At 36.8% G+C, this 19,520-nt stretch overlaps 1 protein-coding gene across 3 annotated transcripts in view; it reads right to left on the bottom strand.

Annotated features, from left to right (window-relative positions):
* LOC139964134 (E3 ubiquitin-protein ligase UBR4-like) overlaps nt 1–19,520 on the bottom strand; it is an 82,504-nt gene that overhangs the window by 56,403 nt on the left and 6,581 nt on the right. For 2 of the 3 annotated variants that reach the window (XM_071965502.1, XM_071965503.1), the window contains exons 8-33: nt 19,000–19,205; nt 18,587–18,686; nt 18,018–18,158; nt 17,568–17,682; nt 16,968–17,161; nt 16,113–16,198; nt 15,422–15,525; nt 14,062–14,147; nt 13,459–13,669; nt 12,833–12,950; nt 12,308–12,410; nt 11,372–11,623; nt 10,835–10,963; nt 9,284–9,478; nt 8,509–8,631; nt 7,746–7,883; nt 6,661–6,743; nt 5,910–6,120; nt 5,274–5,355; nt 4,755–4,839; nt 3,835–3,928; nt 2,927–3,048; nt 2,034–2,140; nt 1,737–1,832; nt 1,308–1,488; nt 438–635 (exon numbers count right to left, since the gene is read on the bottom strand). In XM_071965502.1, the coding sequence (XP_071821603.1) occupies nt 438–635; nt 1,308–1,488; nt 1,737–1,832; nt 2,034–2,140; nt 2,927–3,048; nt 3,835–3,928; nt 4,755–4,839; nt 5,274–5,355; nt 5,910–6,120; nt 6,661–6,743; nt 7,746–7,883; nt 8,509–8,631; nt 9,284–9,478; nt 10,835–10,963; nt 11,372–11,623; nt 12,308–12,410; nt 12,833–12,950; nt 13,459–13,669; nt 14,062–14,147; nt 15,422–15,525; nt 16,113–16,198; nt 16,968–17,161; nt 17,568–17,682; nt 18,018–18,158; nt 18,587–18,686; nt 19,000–19,205 (3,560 nt within the window). The remainder of the gene's footprint in view (nt 1–437; nt 636–1,307; nt 1,489–1,736; nt 1,833–2,033; nt 2,141–2,926; nt 3,049–3,834; nt 3,929–4,754; nt 4,840–5,273; nt 5,356–5,909; nt 6,121–6,660; nt 6,744–7,745; nt 7,884–8,508; nt 8,632–9,283; nt 9,479–10,834; nt 10,964–11,371; nt 11,624–12,307; nt 12,411–12,832; nt 12,951–13,458; nt 13,670–14,061; nt 14,148–15,421; nt 15,526–16,112; nt 16,199–16,967; nt 17,162–17,567; nt 17,683–18,017; nt 18,159–18,586; nt 18,687–18,999; nt 19,206–19,520) is intronic. The other variant, XM_071965504.1, reaches the window with a different exon arrangement.

Genomic DNA, 19,520 nt, shown 5'->3' with positions numbered 1-19,520 from the left:
TGATAATGATAATCATTTCCACTCTCTGTGCTAACAAAATTAAAGCAACTTTAAGCTGAGATTGAGAAAACGTTGATTTGAGATCTTTTGACGATACCAAGATTTTGTTCTTGACATAATTTTAATGACCATAAACTGATCTTTGTGTTGGCGATGAGTCCTATGAACATGCAACTGGTAAAGATTCGATTCTTCCAAGAAACTTCAAAGTCACTTGTTAGGCAAGTTTGGAAACAGTTGCAGTAAATTAGGTCATCTTGAATCACATTCAAACCAAAAGCAACAAAAAACAAAGTTTTTTTTTAGGAAATCCATGTTAATGTATTTCTTTCTTATTTTTTTTTTTTTATGTCATTAATATTTCATGTGTCATTCCTCTTACAACTGCTGGCCTCTTAAATTGGCAAAATTTAATGAAATAAATATTTGCGCCGTACCATTCCTCCAGCCAACCATATGCAGCTTGGAAGAGCTCCATGTGACCATCTCCGTATCCATATCTTGCTAGGATGACCATGACGGGCATGAGGTCGGCAAAGGTCATCGTGTAGGTCACATCTCGTGTCAGTAGCTGTGATGCAATCGGTATCAGTGCTCTTAGGAGAGCTGTAGAGAAGGCGTCCGTAATGTGTATGCTGGAACAAACGATGGAGAAATTACTGATCAATAGATCAAACGATTGACTTATTCATTCAAGGTAGTTTGTATGATGTTCCCGTTGTCTTTGATGCTGTTCCAGTAACTTTATATTTTGAATGGAAAACAAATGTAAAGGTCTCAACTCAATGGGAGGGTAGAATCCTAAAATTTATAGCAAAACTTGGTTCAAGTTTGATTCTTCTGGTGCCTTTCTTTATGGATGATAAGCCCATTTTCTCTCTTGTTCTATTTTTTTGTAGTGACCATGTTGTTTATATTTGATTTAGATTTGAATACTCAAAACATGTAAGTTTCTTTATCATCCGGTTGCCTCTCATCAAACAAACTGACACAAAATTGACAATTAATAAATTAAAATATATATTAATTAGAAAATGTATTAATAAATTAAAATATATATTAATTAGAAAATGTATTAATTAGAAATTGTACTAATTATTAATTAAAATTATTTAATTCAATTTTAATTAGTTAATTTGTAGGACGGACTTTCTAGTAGAAAAATAATACTAGATCCACTTGCTTTCTAGCGGGTTTAATGCGATTCAGATAAAATAAAATAATAATAGTTTCTGCCAGAACCAGTTAAAGGTGGGTCGATTTTTTTTCTTCACTTCCAGTTATTTCTTTTATTATTATGATCTTACCTGTGTTCCTTGACCAGGGCGGATGCTAAGGATTCCAGGGCATGTTTGTTCTCCTGTAGATGGGTTCTCTCTTTTACCAAACATTTCAACCAGTTTTCGACTCTGTTTTGGTTCTCCAGCATCTGACGGCCAAAGATCCTGAGCACGACAGGGAGATCTGTATCACTGGGATGGGCTTCCACTGAAACATAAAATTTACAAAATAATCATAATCAAAGTTTACCTTCTTAAAATTACATTATTACAAACAAATAATTGAACAATACAGTTACCAAATCAAGAAGGAATGACAATTAGAATGTAGTTTTGCAAAAAAAAGTGGACAAAATGTGGGAATAAAAATGTACCCCAAAAAAGGGTGGATAAGTGGACCGGAAAGAAGAACAAAATTAGGACTGTGGGGGGGGGGGGCAAGACGTTGTCACTTACCGATCTGAGTGATTCGTAGGAAATACTGCAGCAGCTTCGGGGTGAGATGCTGGGAGAGGAAAGGCTTGGAGGCAGCCATTAAGAGGAAGCAGATGTCTGGATTAAAAACAAATATTAATAATCATAATACAGAGGGTAGAGATGTTAATTCATGTAATGCATAAATGCAGCAAAAATTCCTTAGCGATGGGAAATGGCATCTTAGCTTCCTTACACAGGGCTGTTCGAAGGTGATGAACAAGATGGCATACGGAGTAACATATTTAAGGTTTTTGAGAATGTTAATCATCTACATACCAGCATTCTTTTCATAGAATATCCTCAGAGCTTTACGGCCATTTTCTTCTTCTACCCCAGTGTTGAAAATACTGAGACAGCCCAGAAAGGCCTTCTCTGATAGTCGACTGGAAAAAAAAAAGGAAGATAAATTCAAGTAAAGGAGAGCAATATGATCACAGATGATTCTTAAATCACAGAAATTTTCTGGGTTTTCAAAACAACTAAGTTGTTGGTTGTTTGTGAAGAGACTATGGAGAGTTTTGAGAGTGGATGAGAAGGAAATGCTGTAACGTTGAATTTACAGAAGAAAACTTGGCTGTACATTGGGCAATCTCCTTTGCAATTTGGTTGTCCAACAAGGTATTTTGTTTGTTTCTTCTGTATATTTGACCACAAGTACATGGCAATCAACAATATAGGCAGTTTACTTCTAAATGGAGAGCAAAAGATTAATTTCAGTAGTTCTAAGATGACATTTACTTATAATTATAGATCTAGAACAGGATTTGTTTGCTTGTTTAAGGCTTAGTTTGTAGGGTATTCTCTTTGCACTTGCCATACAGTAGAATCAAAAGTTTTGAGTACCTTAGGGGAAAAATTGCTCAGAAGAAAGGTACTGTAGAATGGGTCACAACTAACATGGCAATGGCAAGGCTATGCAGAGTGGTAAATTCTCCAGATGAAATCCTGAGAGCTGGTTGAGCACTTTTACACCTTATTAGCATCACATAAACAGTGGTGAATGGCATTCCATTTGGTCACACTCAAGAGGTCAGTAGCAAGCTATTAATCAACCACAGATTGCAAGATGCCAATCATGCTATGATATCATCAACCAGATGGTATTATCTATGATATTTGGGAACCTTTCCATTAGCAACATATAAAACACAAAGACTAAATGTCTGTACCTTCCTGGTTCCCCATATCTTCTGATGCAGGTGTCAGCTGCCCCATAGAGTCTCAGATACACCTGGGTGACAATTTCATTACTGTCCAAAGCTTCTGCTGTCTCAGCTACAATTGATGATGCCTGTAAATTATGGTATTGAAAAAACAAAATTTCTCGTCTTTGAAACTGTTTCAATGGTACGACATATTAACAAAATAATGTCAACAGAAACTGCATTTTCAACTGTTTTTATTTCTTCAAATCCTGTCTAAGCTTAACGAAGGTTATCACAAAGTTACTTTCATTTGACCTGAAACAGAAAAAAGTTGCTGGAATAACAGACTTAAACTGAAGCAGAAACTAAAGCAGCAACGTGACAGTAATTGATATATTATCAATTACAGAGGGCTGAATGGGGAGAACGGTTGAATCACAGGGGCTCCTGACATACGCCACACAGTATTGATGTGTATAGATATGTGTAAGAGAAGGCCAGAAGGTCTCACAGTAGTAACCTCAACTATAGTACCCCATCGGCGATAAGACCGGATTTACCAAAGTATTTGACCACCAAATCTGCTTTTCTTACCAGCACTAATAGGTACGACCATAGCCATTTATTTGACACAACTTGTGAACCCGTTTCCCACAGTTTCTAGTCTGGTAAATCTGATCAACCAAATTGCCAATGACAAGCATACTTTGAGGCTACTCCTGTGAGTGCTTCTCACCTTCTCTTTTATATATCAATACTGTATGGCATACATTGGGGGGGGGGAGGAGGCAGAAGGGGGGGAAGGCTATGGGAGAAAGGAGAGGCTGGGCAAAGATACTATTACAGAAAGGGTTAGAATAGTTAACATAAAATTTGCCATAGATTAGTTCAGAAAGGTCATTTTATTGAAACTCAAGTTTTCCACAACTCACAGTTTTGAAGATGTATTCACTGCTAGCATCCAGAAGAATTGGTAAGATGGTCTCGTTGATGGTTTCCTTGTTGTCCACATCTTTGGGACAGAACCTGAAGAAATATGCAAATTTCAAAAAGTAAAGACAGAGGAGTGGGGGGGGGGGGGGGATTCGTACATCAATGACACATAATTCGCAATCTTAGAACATCTCCAAAGCTGAAAATGCTCAGAAATACGTATTACATTCAAAACTCTCTGATTCAAAGCGTAAATATTCTGGTCAAATATACTGTAGTATCTAAGAAGTAAAGGTTAAACATTTTGCAAGTACAATCCCTTTAACTGATATTCCGGCTTGTTGGCGTTGATTACTTTTAAAAAATATTGCTGAAAATTGTCTGAATCTTCAAATCAATACCACATCCCCACAGTATTTTGAACGCCAAAAACATGATCGTTTTCTTCATTTTATTTCCCATTTGGTAATACTATAGTATTAAATGTATCTGGCAAAAACAGAATGGATGTCACCATGGCAAAACTATTTGATTAACTCCTTACGTAGCATTCCTCAATTTAACGAGACTCTGTTAGCGGTTACGAATGTTGACGCATCACTATTTAGCAAGTTTTGGAACATTTAACTAATTGTGTGAGGGTGTGTGTCCTAAAATTTAACATAGTTTTTTTTTCATTTCTTCTTTTGTAAATGTAACTGTTCTCTGGTGGTTTTTAAAATCATGGTCACAGATTGCGTTTCCTTTACATTATCATTTTGCTTGATAGTCAAGTGTAACACCACCAGATTGAGGGCAAATTAAAAAGTGAAAATACAGCTTAACGATGCATTATGGTTATTTGCATTCTTATATCTTTTAAAGTTACTTAAAGCAGGAGCTAGATGGCAGTTGCTTCTTCAGCAAACTATATATTTACTCTTTGAGACTTGAAACAAGCTGTACTGCATAAAACATCAGGTACTTCAGAGAGGAAGAGACCATCACTGGTGAAGGCGCTGTCTCTGGAAAAAAAGAAGAAGCAAAAACAGAAATGACCATTATTGGCATCCGTATTAACATAAATGTATTGTAACTTGTCAGACATATATGAAACGCTATGTAATGTTAGGAAACAGGAAAAAAGCCAACAGAAATAAATAAACTTGAATAAATTGAGTTGGGCTCTCTGTTTCTCCTAAGTGATGATCACCATGGCGGCGATGAAATGAAGACATTGAAGACCACAATGATACCTTCTCTACAGTTTCCTGTACAATAGGAAAGATAATATTCATATTTCAAATTCTAAATTGATGACAAAACTCGAGGAATGAGCTATGGTCTGTCGGGACGAGAGACTCGTTGGTACAAACTCAAAATATGTGGTACAACCGTGTAGAAAGGAAAGAAAATTGTAGGTAAGAAATATATTTCATAGAACAAATAGAAAACTTACTTGTAAGAGTGTTGAGATGGAACCCCATGATTTTGTCAAGGTAACATTCAGACATAATCGGTGTTGTCTCCATCTCTGCCAGCTGGAAGAAAAAACAAAGAAAAATTATCATTCAAAAGAAAATACTAAGGGAATTTGATTCCAAATTTTCAAATAACAAAAATGATAAACAGCACTGACATCTTTCTTTAAGTTTTTGAGAAAACATTTTTTGGTTTTTCTGGGCAAGAAACCTGGTTCAAATAAATATTAATTATTTAATAAGATTTATAAAAATTTAACCAAAGAGAGTAGTAACTGAAGGTAGTATGTGGTTTTGTATTTCTGGAATATAAAAAATGCATCTTTCTCTTATGCAGTGAAGCGTAAAATAATGGCATAGTTATAAATCACTTTTAAGTGGGAATGGCAGAGGGTACTGACATTGGCTGGTGTACACAGAGTCCCCTACTGCTATCTAATCGTCCCTGCCGAAATCACTCTGTTTATTGAGAAAAGGATGACAACAGCAAACGTCTTTGACTTTGTTGATTCCTCCAAGGCACCAACTGTTACCATCTTGCTTTAAACATGATTCCTTAAATATCTCCTTCGAATTTCGTAAACCCAGACAAGAAGATTAAAACGATGACATACCAAGGCTTCTGCTGTTTGGCTACTGAATGACGTGTTCCACTTGTTGAGGCTTTGTTGCTCTGCCTCGGATAACGTCGCCCTCAGTGCAGAGGTGCCTTTACCATGTTTCTGAGCGTGGCTGGAGATGATGCTGTATACTGCGCTGTGTGCTGACCAAGACATAGCTGTGAAGAGGCTGGAGTTCTCAACGATCTCAAACATGAGGCAGGATCTGTTGAGAGGAATAATAGCAATAAGCAGATATTCTTTCAGAGCAAACCAGAATTTTTGCTGAGGATAAATTTCTTCACCAACTTCATGCATGTAAAAAAAATCTTTATATGACAGTTTCTTTAACTTTTCGTACAAACAGAGAGGAAATTATCACAACGATAATCCTGGCTGGAATTATCATTTATTTTAATTCAGGTCTACATGGGGAGCCAAAGACATCCTTTTCAAAATCTGTAATTCCAACAATGGAATACATTCAGAAAAGAATTGACAGGGTTCGGTACACAAAGTTTGGGAATACAAAATTAAAACATATGATCTCTTCAAGGCTAACAGGATCATATAGGACTTTTCATGCCTCAGTCCTACTTTAAAAAAAATGAAATAGAAACTTACTATTGGCTTAAGATAAAGTTCTACAAAATGTATACACTGTTTTTCCATCAGAGATGACAACACATTAATGTAACCAAGAAAGGAGACTAGTAGAAAGAAGACTATCAATACATAAAATCTGAGTTTAAAATGAACAATTTACCTAGAAACACAAACAAGCATTTGTAGCAGTCTCAGCAGAACCAGCATCAGGTCTTGATAATCAGTGGTCGACTGACCGTCGTTCTACGGCAGGGAGAAAGATACAGATCATTACATATCATCTGACCACAGAGGGCAGTATGGCATTAAATTCACATGGTCAGACTCAAAGACTTTCATTGATCCAGTATTGCAAAGTACCATTTAAACATTTTGTTTTGATAATGAATGGATTCAAAGGAGAGAACCTGTGTCAGTGTGGCGAAGTAATGATAAATGGAATATATTTCTGATGGGTCACCTGTGAGTCGTATACACAGTGATTTTAGATGTAAGAACTGGCTGAATCAAGATGATTACATGAACATCAATACTTTATTAAGATTTATCGAACTTGCACAACAGAAGTATGCTAGCCTAGCATACTGTTGTGAGTCGCAAACACAGTGAGTTTAGATGTAAGGACTGGCTGAATCAAGATGATTACGTGAACATCGACACTTTATTAAGATTTATCGCACTTGAAATAAAAATCTGGACTGCAGCCATTATTGTGATTAACTAACTACTGAGAATAGCTATTGGTTAACAATAAATTTAAGCAAAAACTTAGACTTTTAGACTGAAAATGTAACTCTTTAGGAAAGAAAAGGAAAAAAGAAAAAAATCTAGCATACACTGTGCAAATAACTTGAATGACTGTGAAGAGTACAGTATATTCGTAAGAATTAACTTAAATACACAGATTATAGTTCATGCAGGACTTTCTAGGGATTGGTGCATATTACTGAAGATATGGACATGGCTATTGCACATGGTACTGGGAGAGAGAGAGGGAGGGGAGGGGGGATCTGTTTTGTATATAATTGAAGGGGCTTTGATGCAAAATGGAGGTTTATTTTCTTGACCATATCAATTTGTCTTGTGAAATCTTATGTGGTTACTATTAACCCTTCTCAATACTCTATTCCAGGAATGTGTGGACCTTTAAAAAATGGGGAGGGGTAGGGAGAGGAGTACATATGCAACCCTCGCACACTCCTTCTAGGCATGCAGTTTTTAACAAAAAAAATATAATTCAAGTACCTTCTGTCCCTTTAGTTTGTACAAGGTGACTTGTAGTTTAGCCATTGCCAGGTTCAACATGCAAACTGATGAGAATCCAGGCAGCTCGTGTGAGAGGAAGCAATCATAGCTGTGAGAGAGGGGTGCAAACTTGCCCAGCTGAGGGAGAAATGGTGAAATATTCAAAATATAAAACAGTAACAAACCAATGAAGCTCACATATCTACTTTTCGATTTAGGACATATATAAACTGTCGGATAAGTTTTCTGTCCATCTTGATGGAAAACGATAGGTTTTTCCTTCTAGATCTGATATCCATGACTAATTGTACAAGTACTTAATGCTTAATAAAGTATTAAAAAGAACAAGATAACAATTTGTTAGAGGTTTAACAAACATGAGAATATCTTTGGTTTGTAAAACTGTTAGAGTCGTGGACTGATGAATCAAGGGAAAATTACAACAACAACAACAACAACAAGTACAAGAAGAAGTTTTAGTTCTGCATTATGTCAGCAGAGAATATCAACACCTGACAGAAAAATATTAATGTTTGACATAACCGCTCTTCTACGGTTGACGATGTTCTATAATCGTTCTACAAAGGGTCATGTTATTCTATAACTGCTCTTCCATGATTGACGATATCCTATAACTATTCTTCCACAGTTTATGATATTCTAAAACCACTCTTCCACGGTTGACGATATTCTATAACCGCTCTTCCATCGTCATCCTTCCTGCTTCTAACGTTTTGTGAAATTGCACCAATATCTTACATACCTGTGTGAGGACAGCATTCCTGGTCAGCTGCACATCAAAACTGACGTTGTCGCAAGCCATTCCGATGATATCGAGAAGGCTCGAAATTTCTGTAGCTGGAAGCCTCTGCTCACAAAGATGTTCCTAAAAAGCCAAAATAAACATGGAACGGTTGAGAAGGAGGACCAAAGGAATAGACATTAAAAAAAAGTCAAATGAATGACCTGCTTTTGAAGGCTAATAATTTCCTTCTGTTGTAAACAATGAACCAGCTGTTGTCTCTCCTGTGTACCTAAATCCCCTCTTCCAAAGCTTCTAGGGATTACCTGTCACGAATCTTCAATTAACCGATAAGGTACCGAACATTTTTAGCAAAGATCCGTTCTTTCATGGAAAATGAGTCTGTCACAAGCAAACATCAAGCAGTCTCAGTTTTACAAACTGTGAGTTGTTATATCTTCTTAATGTGAATTAATACTGAGTGCATTATCATATATTCAAACATGAATTTTCATATGGTGTGACATCTTGCCTCAGATGTGAAGTGCACAAACAAAGTTTGCCATTCTGCCCAAAAAAATTGCAAGAAAGAGGATAGACAGGATGGTCCTCGAGTTGTTGATCACTTGTTATTTTTTGGGCATCATTTGATCAAAAACTTTGGTCCAAGGAACTTCCTCTTATATCAACTCATAGAGCGGTGACAAGATAGGTATTGGGCTTTTTTTTTTTCTCTGTTCAGGATAAAATTCGTAATTGAATGAGAAAACTGTTGAGAATAGAATATAAGACTTACCATTATCCACGGTTTGTATTTCTCTGAGGTCAGTCTGGGTACCCATCTCATGGTATGTATGACCTCTCGAGTGGACAACACTCTCTCTTTACCTTGGTGCTGACCCTCTAGCAGCTTTAGGTAAGCAACAGAGGGTGCTAGATAACCCAATATTCTCCATGTAATGAGTTGAGCATAGTGCATGGCACAGGCAATCTATGGGAGAGGGGGATGAGAAAGTAATAAAAAAATGTCAAATTGTTTTCGTAAGGCAACTGTGTGTCAGAAAGTAAAGCTGCAGCAGTTGCAGCAAGGCCGAATCAATATCAAATAATAGGGATTATCTCAGAAGACCAGAAGAGTCAATTGTGTGAAATTGCACAGCACAAAAGATTGTGTCCTATGCAGCTTCCTACATTCGACAGTGTGTATTAGTTCAGGTCTTGCTCATTGAGTGAGAGCATTGTGGTCAAGTGGTTAATGCAGGTTTAAGTCCAGGCCAGATCATTGCATTGTGTCCTTGGGCAAGGCACTTTCATCTCCATTGCCTCTCTTCACCCATGTGTATAAATGGGCACTTGCGAGGTAACTTGTAAATATAGTTGTGAGCGGTATGTGGCTGCACCCTATGGGAAGTCCCCCCCAGGGGACAGGTAGATGTGGTGCACTGTAGTGCCCCAGGAGGGATTGTTTAAATTGTGCACACTTTGGTGTGTGGGTGTGACAAGTTACCAATGAACAGTGGTTAAGTTGTAAAGATGCGTGAGGGGGCCTTGGCCTCGAACAACCTTCAACTTTAACTGTATGTTATTTATAGGTAGGGTATGGTAGTCTATTAGAAAAACAGGGTATGGTAGAGTGGTACCATAGTACTGTGAGGTGTAACTTCACAGCCAAAATAAAAAACTTGATCGGTAAATAAATGCTGGAATCTGACATTGTCACTCAGTGGTTTGTTTTCCAAGTTTTGACAAATGTGTGACAGTGAGTTTGCTGTTGTTTGTTGACTTTTAATCAATGAGCAATCAATTGCAACATCAAATCAGTCAATGTGCAGTTTATTTATCAATCCACATGAGAGTATATATCGAGTGATTTAGAGCAATTAGTTAATGGCTACAGCTATTGTGAGGAAATCAAAACATGCGTATACAAAGAATCAGTCAGGGAGTAAAATATTTATTAATTGCATCATAGTAGTGTATGGCAGTGCCGTGCCATACTACCTGGTACTGTGGAGCGACATTTCAGAGTAAACCTATAGACAACAATTTAATCAATCCTGCATGGTAAAGTGGGTTGAAAGTTTCCTTTAGCTGTAAAATGAGTCTGGTAAATGGTATCATTAGGTAGTGCTCAATGATACAATCATATATCCGCAAGGTGCTTGGCTTGTAACGTTGTCGTATGTAGAATAAACAAAGGTTAGTTAAAATATGGGTACACTGTTTGGTAATATGAACTGGTAGCATTAACTACGTGTGTGATACCTTTTAATGTGTACTGGTAACCACGGAGTACACAGAAGGTCAGAGACATGTGCGATTCGTTATAAACACACGGGACACTCACCGTGTATGGTAGGGTCCTGTTATCGTTCTTGGCAATGTTGTCACAGTTACTACCAGCTGCTTGTAGTTCAATCATGGCTTGGTAGAATTCACCGTAGTCAAAGGACTCATCATACAGCACATCACAGGCCTATGATAGCAGGAAACCATAAACACAGAAGAGTAAGAATATAGAATGCAAACAGAAGCACAAATGACCTCAAACAACAGTTTTCTTGTGATACATCAAGTGAGACATGGATGTCATTACATTTCATTTTTAACAAAGAAGATCTTGAAGCAATTGAAACCACTTGGCAAATTATATTCGGTTTTAATGTCATATCCTATTCTACACTGTAGTTCTTAGCAGGTTTACATCAGAAACCAAACACAAGAGACAAAAACACAAACAGGCTTTAATTTAAAAACAAAATCAGTTCAAAACAAGACAAATTTAATTCCAGTATCATCCTAATACCTTAAAACGGCAAAATGACGTTCTTTAAACCAAAAAAAGCTGTAGACACTTTTCAATAGTGGATATTTTGCTGCTGACCTGTTTGTCCAGGGGTATCAAGCCATCTTTGTCGCTACAGTCCGACACCAGGTTGTAGAAGCATCTCTTCAGATTAACAAAATCCATCTTTTCCGGGAGTGTCACAGCTCCACTCAAGTGGACCTTCTCCAGATTCTCTTCCATCTCTGAACACTGGGTGTAGAACTTGGTCTTTGCCAGGCCTCCTTGCTCGTTCTGGTAAATCAGTAAGGCTGGGTCTGAAGACTGCACTGTAAAGATGTTCCATTGCACCTTCAATTCCACAGAGAAAAGAGAGAGAGAGAAGGTTTGTTATTCATTATCGAATACCGGTTTAAGAAATACACTGAAATACAAGTATGTTCTATTTCTTGAATTTATAGAGAAGCAAAGAAAAGTACATATGATAACAGGGTCTTGAGATGCGTTCCATTCTTATTTCAATTTACTTGAACCTTCGGTAACTGAAATAGCAAGTTTTCAAATGTAAGAGGGACTAAAGAAGCTTTAATTACATGTAAACTGAAGCTAGACTATATCAAAAATAATTTTAATTTCCTTATAACCTACCTTACATTCTCGGAAACTTTATGTTTGGGTTAAATTTTCAAGCAACCTTACCATCTTGTTGAGAATGGGCTCTCATAAACAATTATCAAATTACTTAGCTAGAAAACATGAAATTTTGTCAACTCACTGAAAAAGTGAGTCATTGCCCTCAAACATTTTCCTCTTTTCTCTCCAAGCACATTTGCTTTTCTTACCATTTCTGTACAGCCTGCTGCTTTTCATGTTTTCTTTCTTTTTACTTTAACTTCTTACTCTTTTATTGCCTGTAGTTTCCTTTTAAGGATTAATAAAGTTATTCTTACTCTTACTTGCTCTTACTTTCTGAAGGGGGTAAGGTGGGGTAGGGTGGGGAGGGGAGGATACTAAGACGGACTAAAATACACTTACTTGCTCGTAAAGTTGTGGTGCTGCCTTGGAGAAGTAGAACAGCAGATACTCAAACACCTGAAGAAGTCGACAGGGTCCAAGAGGTGGAGTCTCAGCTAAAAGACTGACAAGATACAAAGAAGACAAATGCGCTGGAAAAATTGGGTCACTCAAGTTAGCCTTACCCTTCTACTTTGAGAGAATAGAATTATTTCGATCCATAGACCATGACACATGTACTTCTCTCTTTGCAGATTGAAAGAACCTATACAATTGAAAATTTATATGTGGAGTTTGATGCAGGATATACACACTGACCAAAAATGGGTGTCACAGGATTTGATTTGATGACCTACTAGGTTATTTATTTCCCTTTATTTATTGAAGGTGCAACACCACCTCCAAAAACATCGTAACGGACATCTGAGGTGTTCAGATTTAATTTTGTATAATCTAAATCATTTCCACTGGAATAATATCATTATGTCAAGAATTCTTGATAAAGATGATTTCTTAAAAAAATAAGAACCAAGAGAGGGTGCTTACCTGGACTGAGATATCTTGAGGACGTACAGAGCACATTGACGAAGGATCTCTGATTTATCTTCAACTTTTAAGAAGTCAAAAATTAGCATCAGGAACTGAATGTGCTCAACGTTGACTTCTGCAAAAGAAAAGTTGAAAACCGGTGCAAATTATTAGTTAGTTAACAACAGGTGTGTTTTTAATCAATTTTTATATTACTAACAGTCTCGGTGATTCTTGATGCAAGTTTCGTTTATCATTTAATGACTGATATGTTGAGAGTGCGAGACAATCTGTCAAACTGGTAAGACTAGCGTTCTCTCTGGCATTTTTCAATTCCACAAACATCAAATTCCACAGAAGATAAAATTTAATTGTCACTCAAATTAATTCTCTTTTACCAAATTTTAAGAAACCTCCACTTCACATTCGATCATTCTTAATTTTCATTTTTATTTATTCCTATGAAATTTGAAGGAAATTTATAAACAAGTGTATAAGAGGTCAAAATGAAAATGAAAAAGAAACAAAGACCACAAATATCAACTTACAAGGGTTTCTAAAAAACTGAATACATCTTGGATGAAGTAAATATCAAACAAAGGCAAAAGACAATAGAACCCATGTTCTTTTGTCTTTTTACGTACCCTTCTCCTCCAGTGCCGGTCCATCGATGCACCTCTCTGACAGGGTATCCAGGAACTTGAGGAGAACCATTTTCACCTCACTGAGGCCCTCGTCAGTCTGAAGCTTGGCCATAAACACATGTGCAAACACGGCCAGGGTCCGAGGCGGGATGAACAAGGGCCAGTGGCCTTCGCTGTTTGGATCCACTTTCAAATTGGCAAGGAAGTTACTCTGTAAATCAGAAGACAAATAATTCTTCTTGCTTGCTTTAAAAAAGAGTAATTTTACATTTATTACTGTTCGTTCTCACATCATAGACTCTCAGAAACACCATCCCACATAGTGACTCAGGGCCTCATCTGTGAAAGTGTATGCATTTACTACCAGTTAGAAACAATTTATTGAGATTAGCTTTCGGATGAGAGTGTTGCTAAAATCAACCACCTTTCAGGATAAGGGTTGTATATCTGCCACCAGAATACTCTTCAAATGCTGTTCTATAGAAACTAGCTCTCTTTAAAAATAAATTGCTTATTTTCTAAAAAAAATTAAATAAACCATTTTACATAATATCCCTCTTGATATGTGCCATAGTGTTGTGTTTCCTTTTCGATAATACTGACCTGTTCTTTGTGGGGGAGGCAGTTGCACGACAACAGACCATGACAAAACTGGAGAAGACACGAGGAGAATTTGTCCATCACTGAACCTGGAGAAACCAAAAAATGAAATCTATTTAGAATCCAAACGTCACGTTACTATCTATCGTAAAAGAAAAATGTCAACTAAAGCAAAAAAACAGTTAAATCATCATAAAACTACATAGTGAGTTGACAATCTAGACGATAATCTAGTTTATTCAAAAGAAAGAACATTTCATTAAAGGGATATTCTGGTGGCTGAAATTAATTGCTTTATGTACTTGCTGGAAGTTTTACAGTATCATTAGGTACAATACCATCATCCTCATAGCATTTTGTATGGTGAAGATTTTTTTTTTATGGTAAAGATTTTTTCAAATTTGGTGACATTTTGTGAATGCATCTGAGAAACAAATGAATGAATGGTGTCATCATTGCAATTCATTTGAAGACATTTGTTGTTTCCCCTTTACAAATAATTCACATACTTTTACCAAAAGAGGACAATGATCTTTCTACAATAATTTTTAGGAAAATCCTTAACACAGAGCTCATTGACAGCTAACATTAAACAAGTATCATATTTCAAGGATAAATCGCTTAATATATTTATCGCAGAAAATTAAAGCTATTGAAGATCGTTCTACCAACGTAATCACCAGTGCATTTGGCCAAACGAAAAAAACTGTGTGTGAGATAAATAAATAAATACACACAAACTCATGAATATGGATAAGGTGTCATGCATAACTCACAAATATTCAGTGACTACAGTAAAGGAAGTCTTACTTTAAATTGAAAACTAACTGCTAGGACATTAATGTGCAGTTATAACCATGGTTGGTGCATTCCAAATTAATGACATGAAAGAAACATAATTAAGTGAACAAATTAAAACTAAAATGTATAAACATGTGGAACACTTAAAACATCACTGAAAACTGAAATAAACTTTTTTCCATCTAATTTACCAGAAATAAATATGCCAAAACTTTTAGCTGCTTTTCTCGGTAGTGCCATGGAAACTTGGATGTGTGTGTGAATGGATGTGTGTGTGTGAATGATTAATGAAGAATAACACAAATTTCTCACAATGAATGTAAGAAAGAATCATGGTGGTTGTAATTTTATTAATTTTCATGTTACTTGAAAACTCCCTTTCTACAATTGTTCATTTAGCTTGTAAAAACCTCTGAGTTGATCCTTAAAATATTGTCATGGATATTAATGCAAATGTACTCATTGGTTTCCCTAGAATTAATAATCAGACAAAAACATAGGGACTGCATTTATTTCTGGCAAAAGAGTGGATGAAACAGAAAATCAAACTAAGACATCGAACCATCCTCTTCACCAAGTCTTATGTCGCCTCTGTCCATATCCGCCACCACCTCTGCCAAGTTACTCATGTGAGGGCCACTCCAAACAAGACTCTGTTTGCCGATTCTGCGAAAAAAATTATCAGATATTTTGACACAATTATAAACTTTGCAATGGGTGGAGGAAGTTGGAGGAGGGGGCAGGGGTCCTGAGGACTATCTATAAAATATATGAGCGCCACGGGACCAGAGGATTACAAATAAAAAGTAAGTTCAAATGTCAGGGACCCCCCCAAACAAAAGCAATGCCACCTGAAGACAATACCCTCTAAGCACATGTTACTTGCTGAGAATTCTATGATACAACACACACTAGGTGTGCAAGTCATGCCGGTAGCAAGACCAGGACACCGTGCACCCCCCCCTCCCTCCAACATTGCAGACTACTGTGCCTCACCCATCTGTGCTAAAAAAACTTCACAAGTTAGGGACATCATTATTGTGCCCATACTGATGCAAGTATAAGCATACAAAGAACTAGATTTGGAAACATATTTACAAACAAAACAAACAAACAAAAAGAAAAGAGAGTCACCATTTTGTAGACAACAATTTCTTTCAACAATGCTGACAATTTCCTATTCTCACTGTTAATTGAAAAGTATTTTGGGAAATGGCAAAAAACATAAGAAAAAGAAGCAATGTGCCACTAACCTTTCTGACATTTCCATAACAAGGTTGTTGTACTTGTGAAGGAAAACAGATAAGAACTGTAGCACCTCGGCAGCCAAATTCAGGTACTGTGATAAAGATTGGAAGAAAAACAGTTACAGTCTGTGTCAGGTCAACCCCAGAAGACAATTATATCACCCGGTCCACTTTCTTTCAACCTATTTTTTAAAAGAACATTATTCTTATTTCTATCCCATATTTTCCCTGGCTTCCTTCAAATTTTCCTGGCCCCCAATTGAAGCCCACAGAACCCCCCCCCCCCCCTAAAGAAAAATGTCAAGTAAATGACAATACCTTTGAAATTCGAGGTCCCAAGTTTTCTAACAATTCAGCAATTTTTGAACTATCCAGCCCATCAGTTATATATTTAAATCTATACTCAAAACATCATCTATTTGATTCTGTTTTCAGGAATAAATTGTGTAAGTAATTTTATCATTTTATTGCTATTATTCTAGATTATCTGTGTTGGATTTTGTAGTGATGTGACTGATTGGCACTGACAATATTATAATTTGTGATAAAGGGGGTGGTAAATACCTGGGAATTATCTGGACAAGTTCAGATTGTAGGTTATCCTTATACAAAAGGTATCAACTTTTGCTGTAATTTGCTACTGTAATGGTACTGTACAATGTTTTCCATTACAAAAAAACTAAAATGCACAATCTGAGAAATTTTTGGTCCTGAATTGAAAGAAGACCTGACCACCAACAATGGAATAAACTGCATTTTTCTTATATGGAATTTGAGTTATTAGGTATTTATCCAAAATTTATCATATTCAAGTCTGGAACAATGATTGTGTTTTGCAAGAAATTGAAACATTTTCGTTACCATCGTTGTCTCTTCTTTCTCTGGGCCTTCTAACATTTCGTCTTCATCCTTCCTCTCATTTCCTTTGTTTTCATCATTTTTGTTCCCAGTGGGAGGTGGAGGAGGTGGAGGAGGGATGGTTGCTGTCTTTTCCTCGGGCTCCGTAGAGGTCGCTTCCTCAAACCACGGGCCCAAAATAGGCTCACTGTCATCATCTGTGCAACAAAAGTACAATTTTCACTTTTCAAAACAGGACTTGACTTTCTTAAACCAACAATTTACTGGTCACAAAGAACAGCAAAATGCTGTTCAGCTAGGATGATAAATCAATATCAAATAATAGGTATTATCAACTCAGACTGGCAGTGACAATAGTGTGGAACTGCATTGCACAAAAGATGATGTCATATGCAGCCTGGCTGCAGAATGCTGCAGCCCCCTCAACAATCTACTTTTGACATGGTGCCTTATGACATGCTGCAAGAAACAGAAAAGTTCCTGCCATAGAGAAGCATCTTTGAACCTCTACACTATGATCACTGACAGATGACATACTGGTCAAATACATGGTAGCTTTTACTGCCATTTATGCCAGAGAAGTTGGTTGCCATGGGGACGTACCAGAGCTTTCCTCTGTGGTGGCTGCATACTCTGCTGAGCCTTCGTTGACTGAATTGGTTTCACTCGCTGCTTCTGTCTTTTCTTGTTCCAGTTTAGTCTTCACGATCAGACATGTCTGAAAAGAGTTGAGGTTACATGATGTTATTGACATCAAATCATCCATGTATTTCAAAGACCTTAACTTACATACCAAAAGAAGAAGGTGGTTCTCCATTATTGTCAATCAAAAAGGATAAAATATGATAAAATGGAGATGTAAGATACATACCAGTGGTGTAACGCAGAGATATCTGCAATGACTCCACCTGTGATGTTACCTATCTATGTATATTCACTGTTACACTACCAACAGGCTGAAATGCAACAATTCATTGGTATTAAATTTATAACACATCAAACCACAATAAAGAAACAGCTACTATACATTACAAGAAATTTTGAGAGGCTGACCTTCATGTAAGCTCTGTTGGATATCTTCAGGAGTAGGCTGGGAAGGGAAATGTTCTGGATTATCAACAGAATCCTGGAAGCTGCCGAGGACTCCTTCAGTATACTTGGTGAAGCTGGGGAAACCTTTGTAAAAGGTTTTGTCTGAAAAAATAATACAATAACTATGGCAACATGTGGTAGATAGCAGCGTACTAAAGTCAAACTTAAACCTTAATCACTCCTGAAATGAGATGGAATATATGGGTTGTTCCCTTTCGGTTGTTTTTTGAAGATACCTTACAGAGGCTTCAAACTCTACACCAGACACCCTTCTACACCCCTCTACACCCTTCTTAATACTCTAGAAACACTTTTCTGAATCTAAGAATGAAACAAGGCTTTTTTTTATTCTCTGAAGAAATATGTGTACAACTTTGTTTCCACCGTCCCGGAAATTGGTAATAGAAACCTGCCGAGTGTAACTGATTCATAAAAATCTTTTAAAGTATTAACTAGAATTGATACTTTATCACACTCAAATGCAAAAAGGTTACCTTTACAAATATAGATAATTTTTTGGGAATTCTTACCTGGCCAAGGTTCTCAAGATGAAAGTCATCGAGCACACTGCCAAAGCACTTCAGAGCGAAAGATGATAGCTCGACCACCAGACGGTTGAATGGTTCATTGCTTTAAATCACAACACAAGAAAGGAAAGAAAAATGTAAAAACATCTGCAGACCAATATGTTATGTAATACTATTGACATCATTTACATGCATCACTCTCTTTATTATTACAAACAGCAAACCAACATGGGGTGGACTGAATATTAACAGCTGAAAAAAATTCAACACATTTTCAGACTTTTTTTCCAGAAAAATAATATCATAAAGTTAACTGCGCTGATAATTGTTTCGATCACCATTGTTGTGACAATTTAATATTTTTATATATTTAACAATAAAATACCCTGTAGGTTAAACACATAAATTGCACTCACCCTTTAAGCCAAAGGATTCTGGTAAGATTTCCCTCCTCGGGTGGTACCCCTTGGGGTTTGTTCCCTGCCAATCCTGGTTGGGATGGAGGTGGAGGCGACTCCCTTTCCCTCGATTTCTCTTTCATTGATGTCAGGTCTAAGTTCATCATGTACTGAAGGCCTCTCAAGACACACCAAGCACCCAACATGTTCAGGTTTTGCAAATGCTGTGCAAATTTATAAAAAAATAAATTCTTCCAAAAGTCAATTTAATATGAAGGGCAGATCTACGTGAGATTAAAGAGGCCCACAACAGTTTTTAACACATTTCATAAATCTGGGCAGAGTTTTGTCACCTTGTACACTCTTTCAGTGTCATGTATTAAACTAGACTGCCGTCCATTGACACACATTTATGAAGGACTCTCCTGCAGTTGTTTTCCTAAAAGCTTCCAAAATGTGCCAAAAACATGTTTTTTTTTTACAAAATGGATCCCTACAGTTACTGCAGAGTAATTAAGCTTGACCCTTGGTGCCAATAT

The sequence above is a fragment of the Apostichopus japonicus genome, chromosome 22 (genome assembly GCF_037975245.1).
Source record: "Apostichopus japonicus isolate 1M-3 chromosome 22, ASM3797524v1, whole genome shotgun sequence".
NCBI classification, from domain to species: domain Eukaryota; kingdom Metazoa; phylum Echinodermata; class Holothuroidea; order Aspidochirotida; family Stichopodidae; genus Apostichopus; species Apostichopus japonicus.
This window is presented reverse-complemented; position numbering and strand designations above follow the sequence as displayed.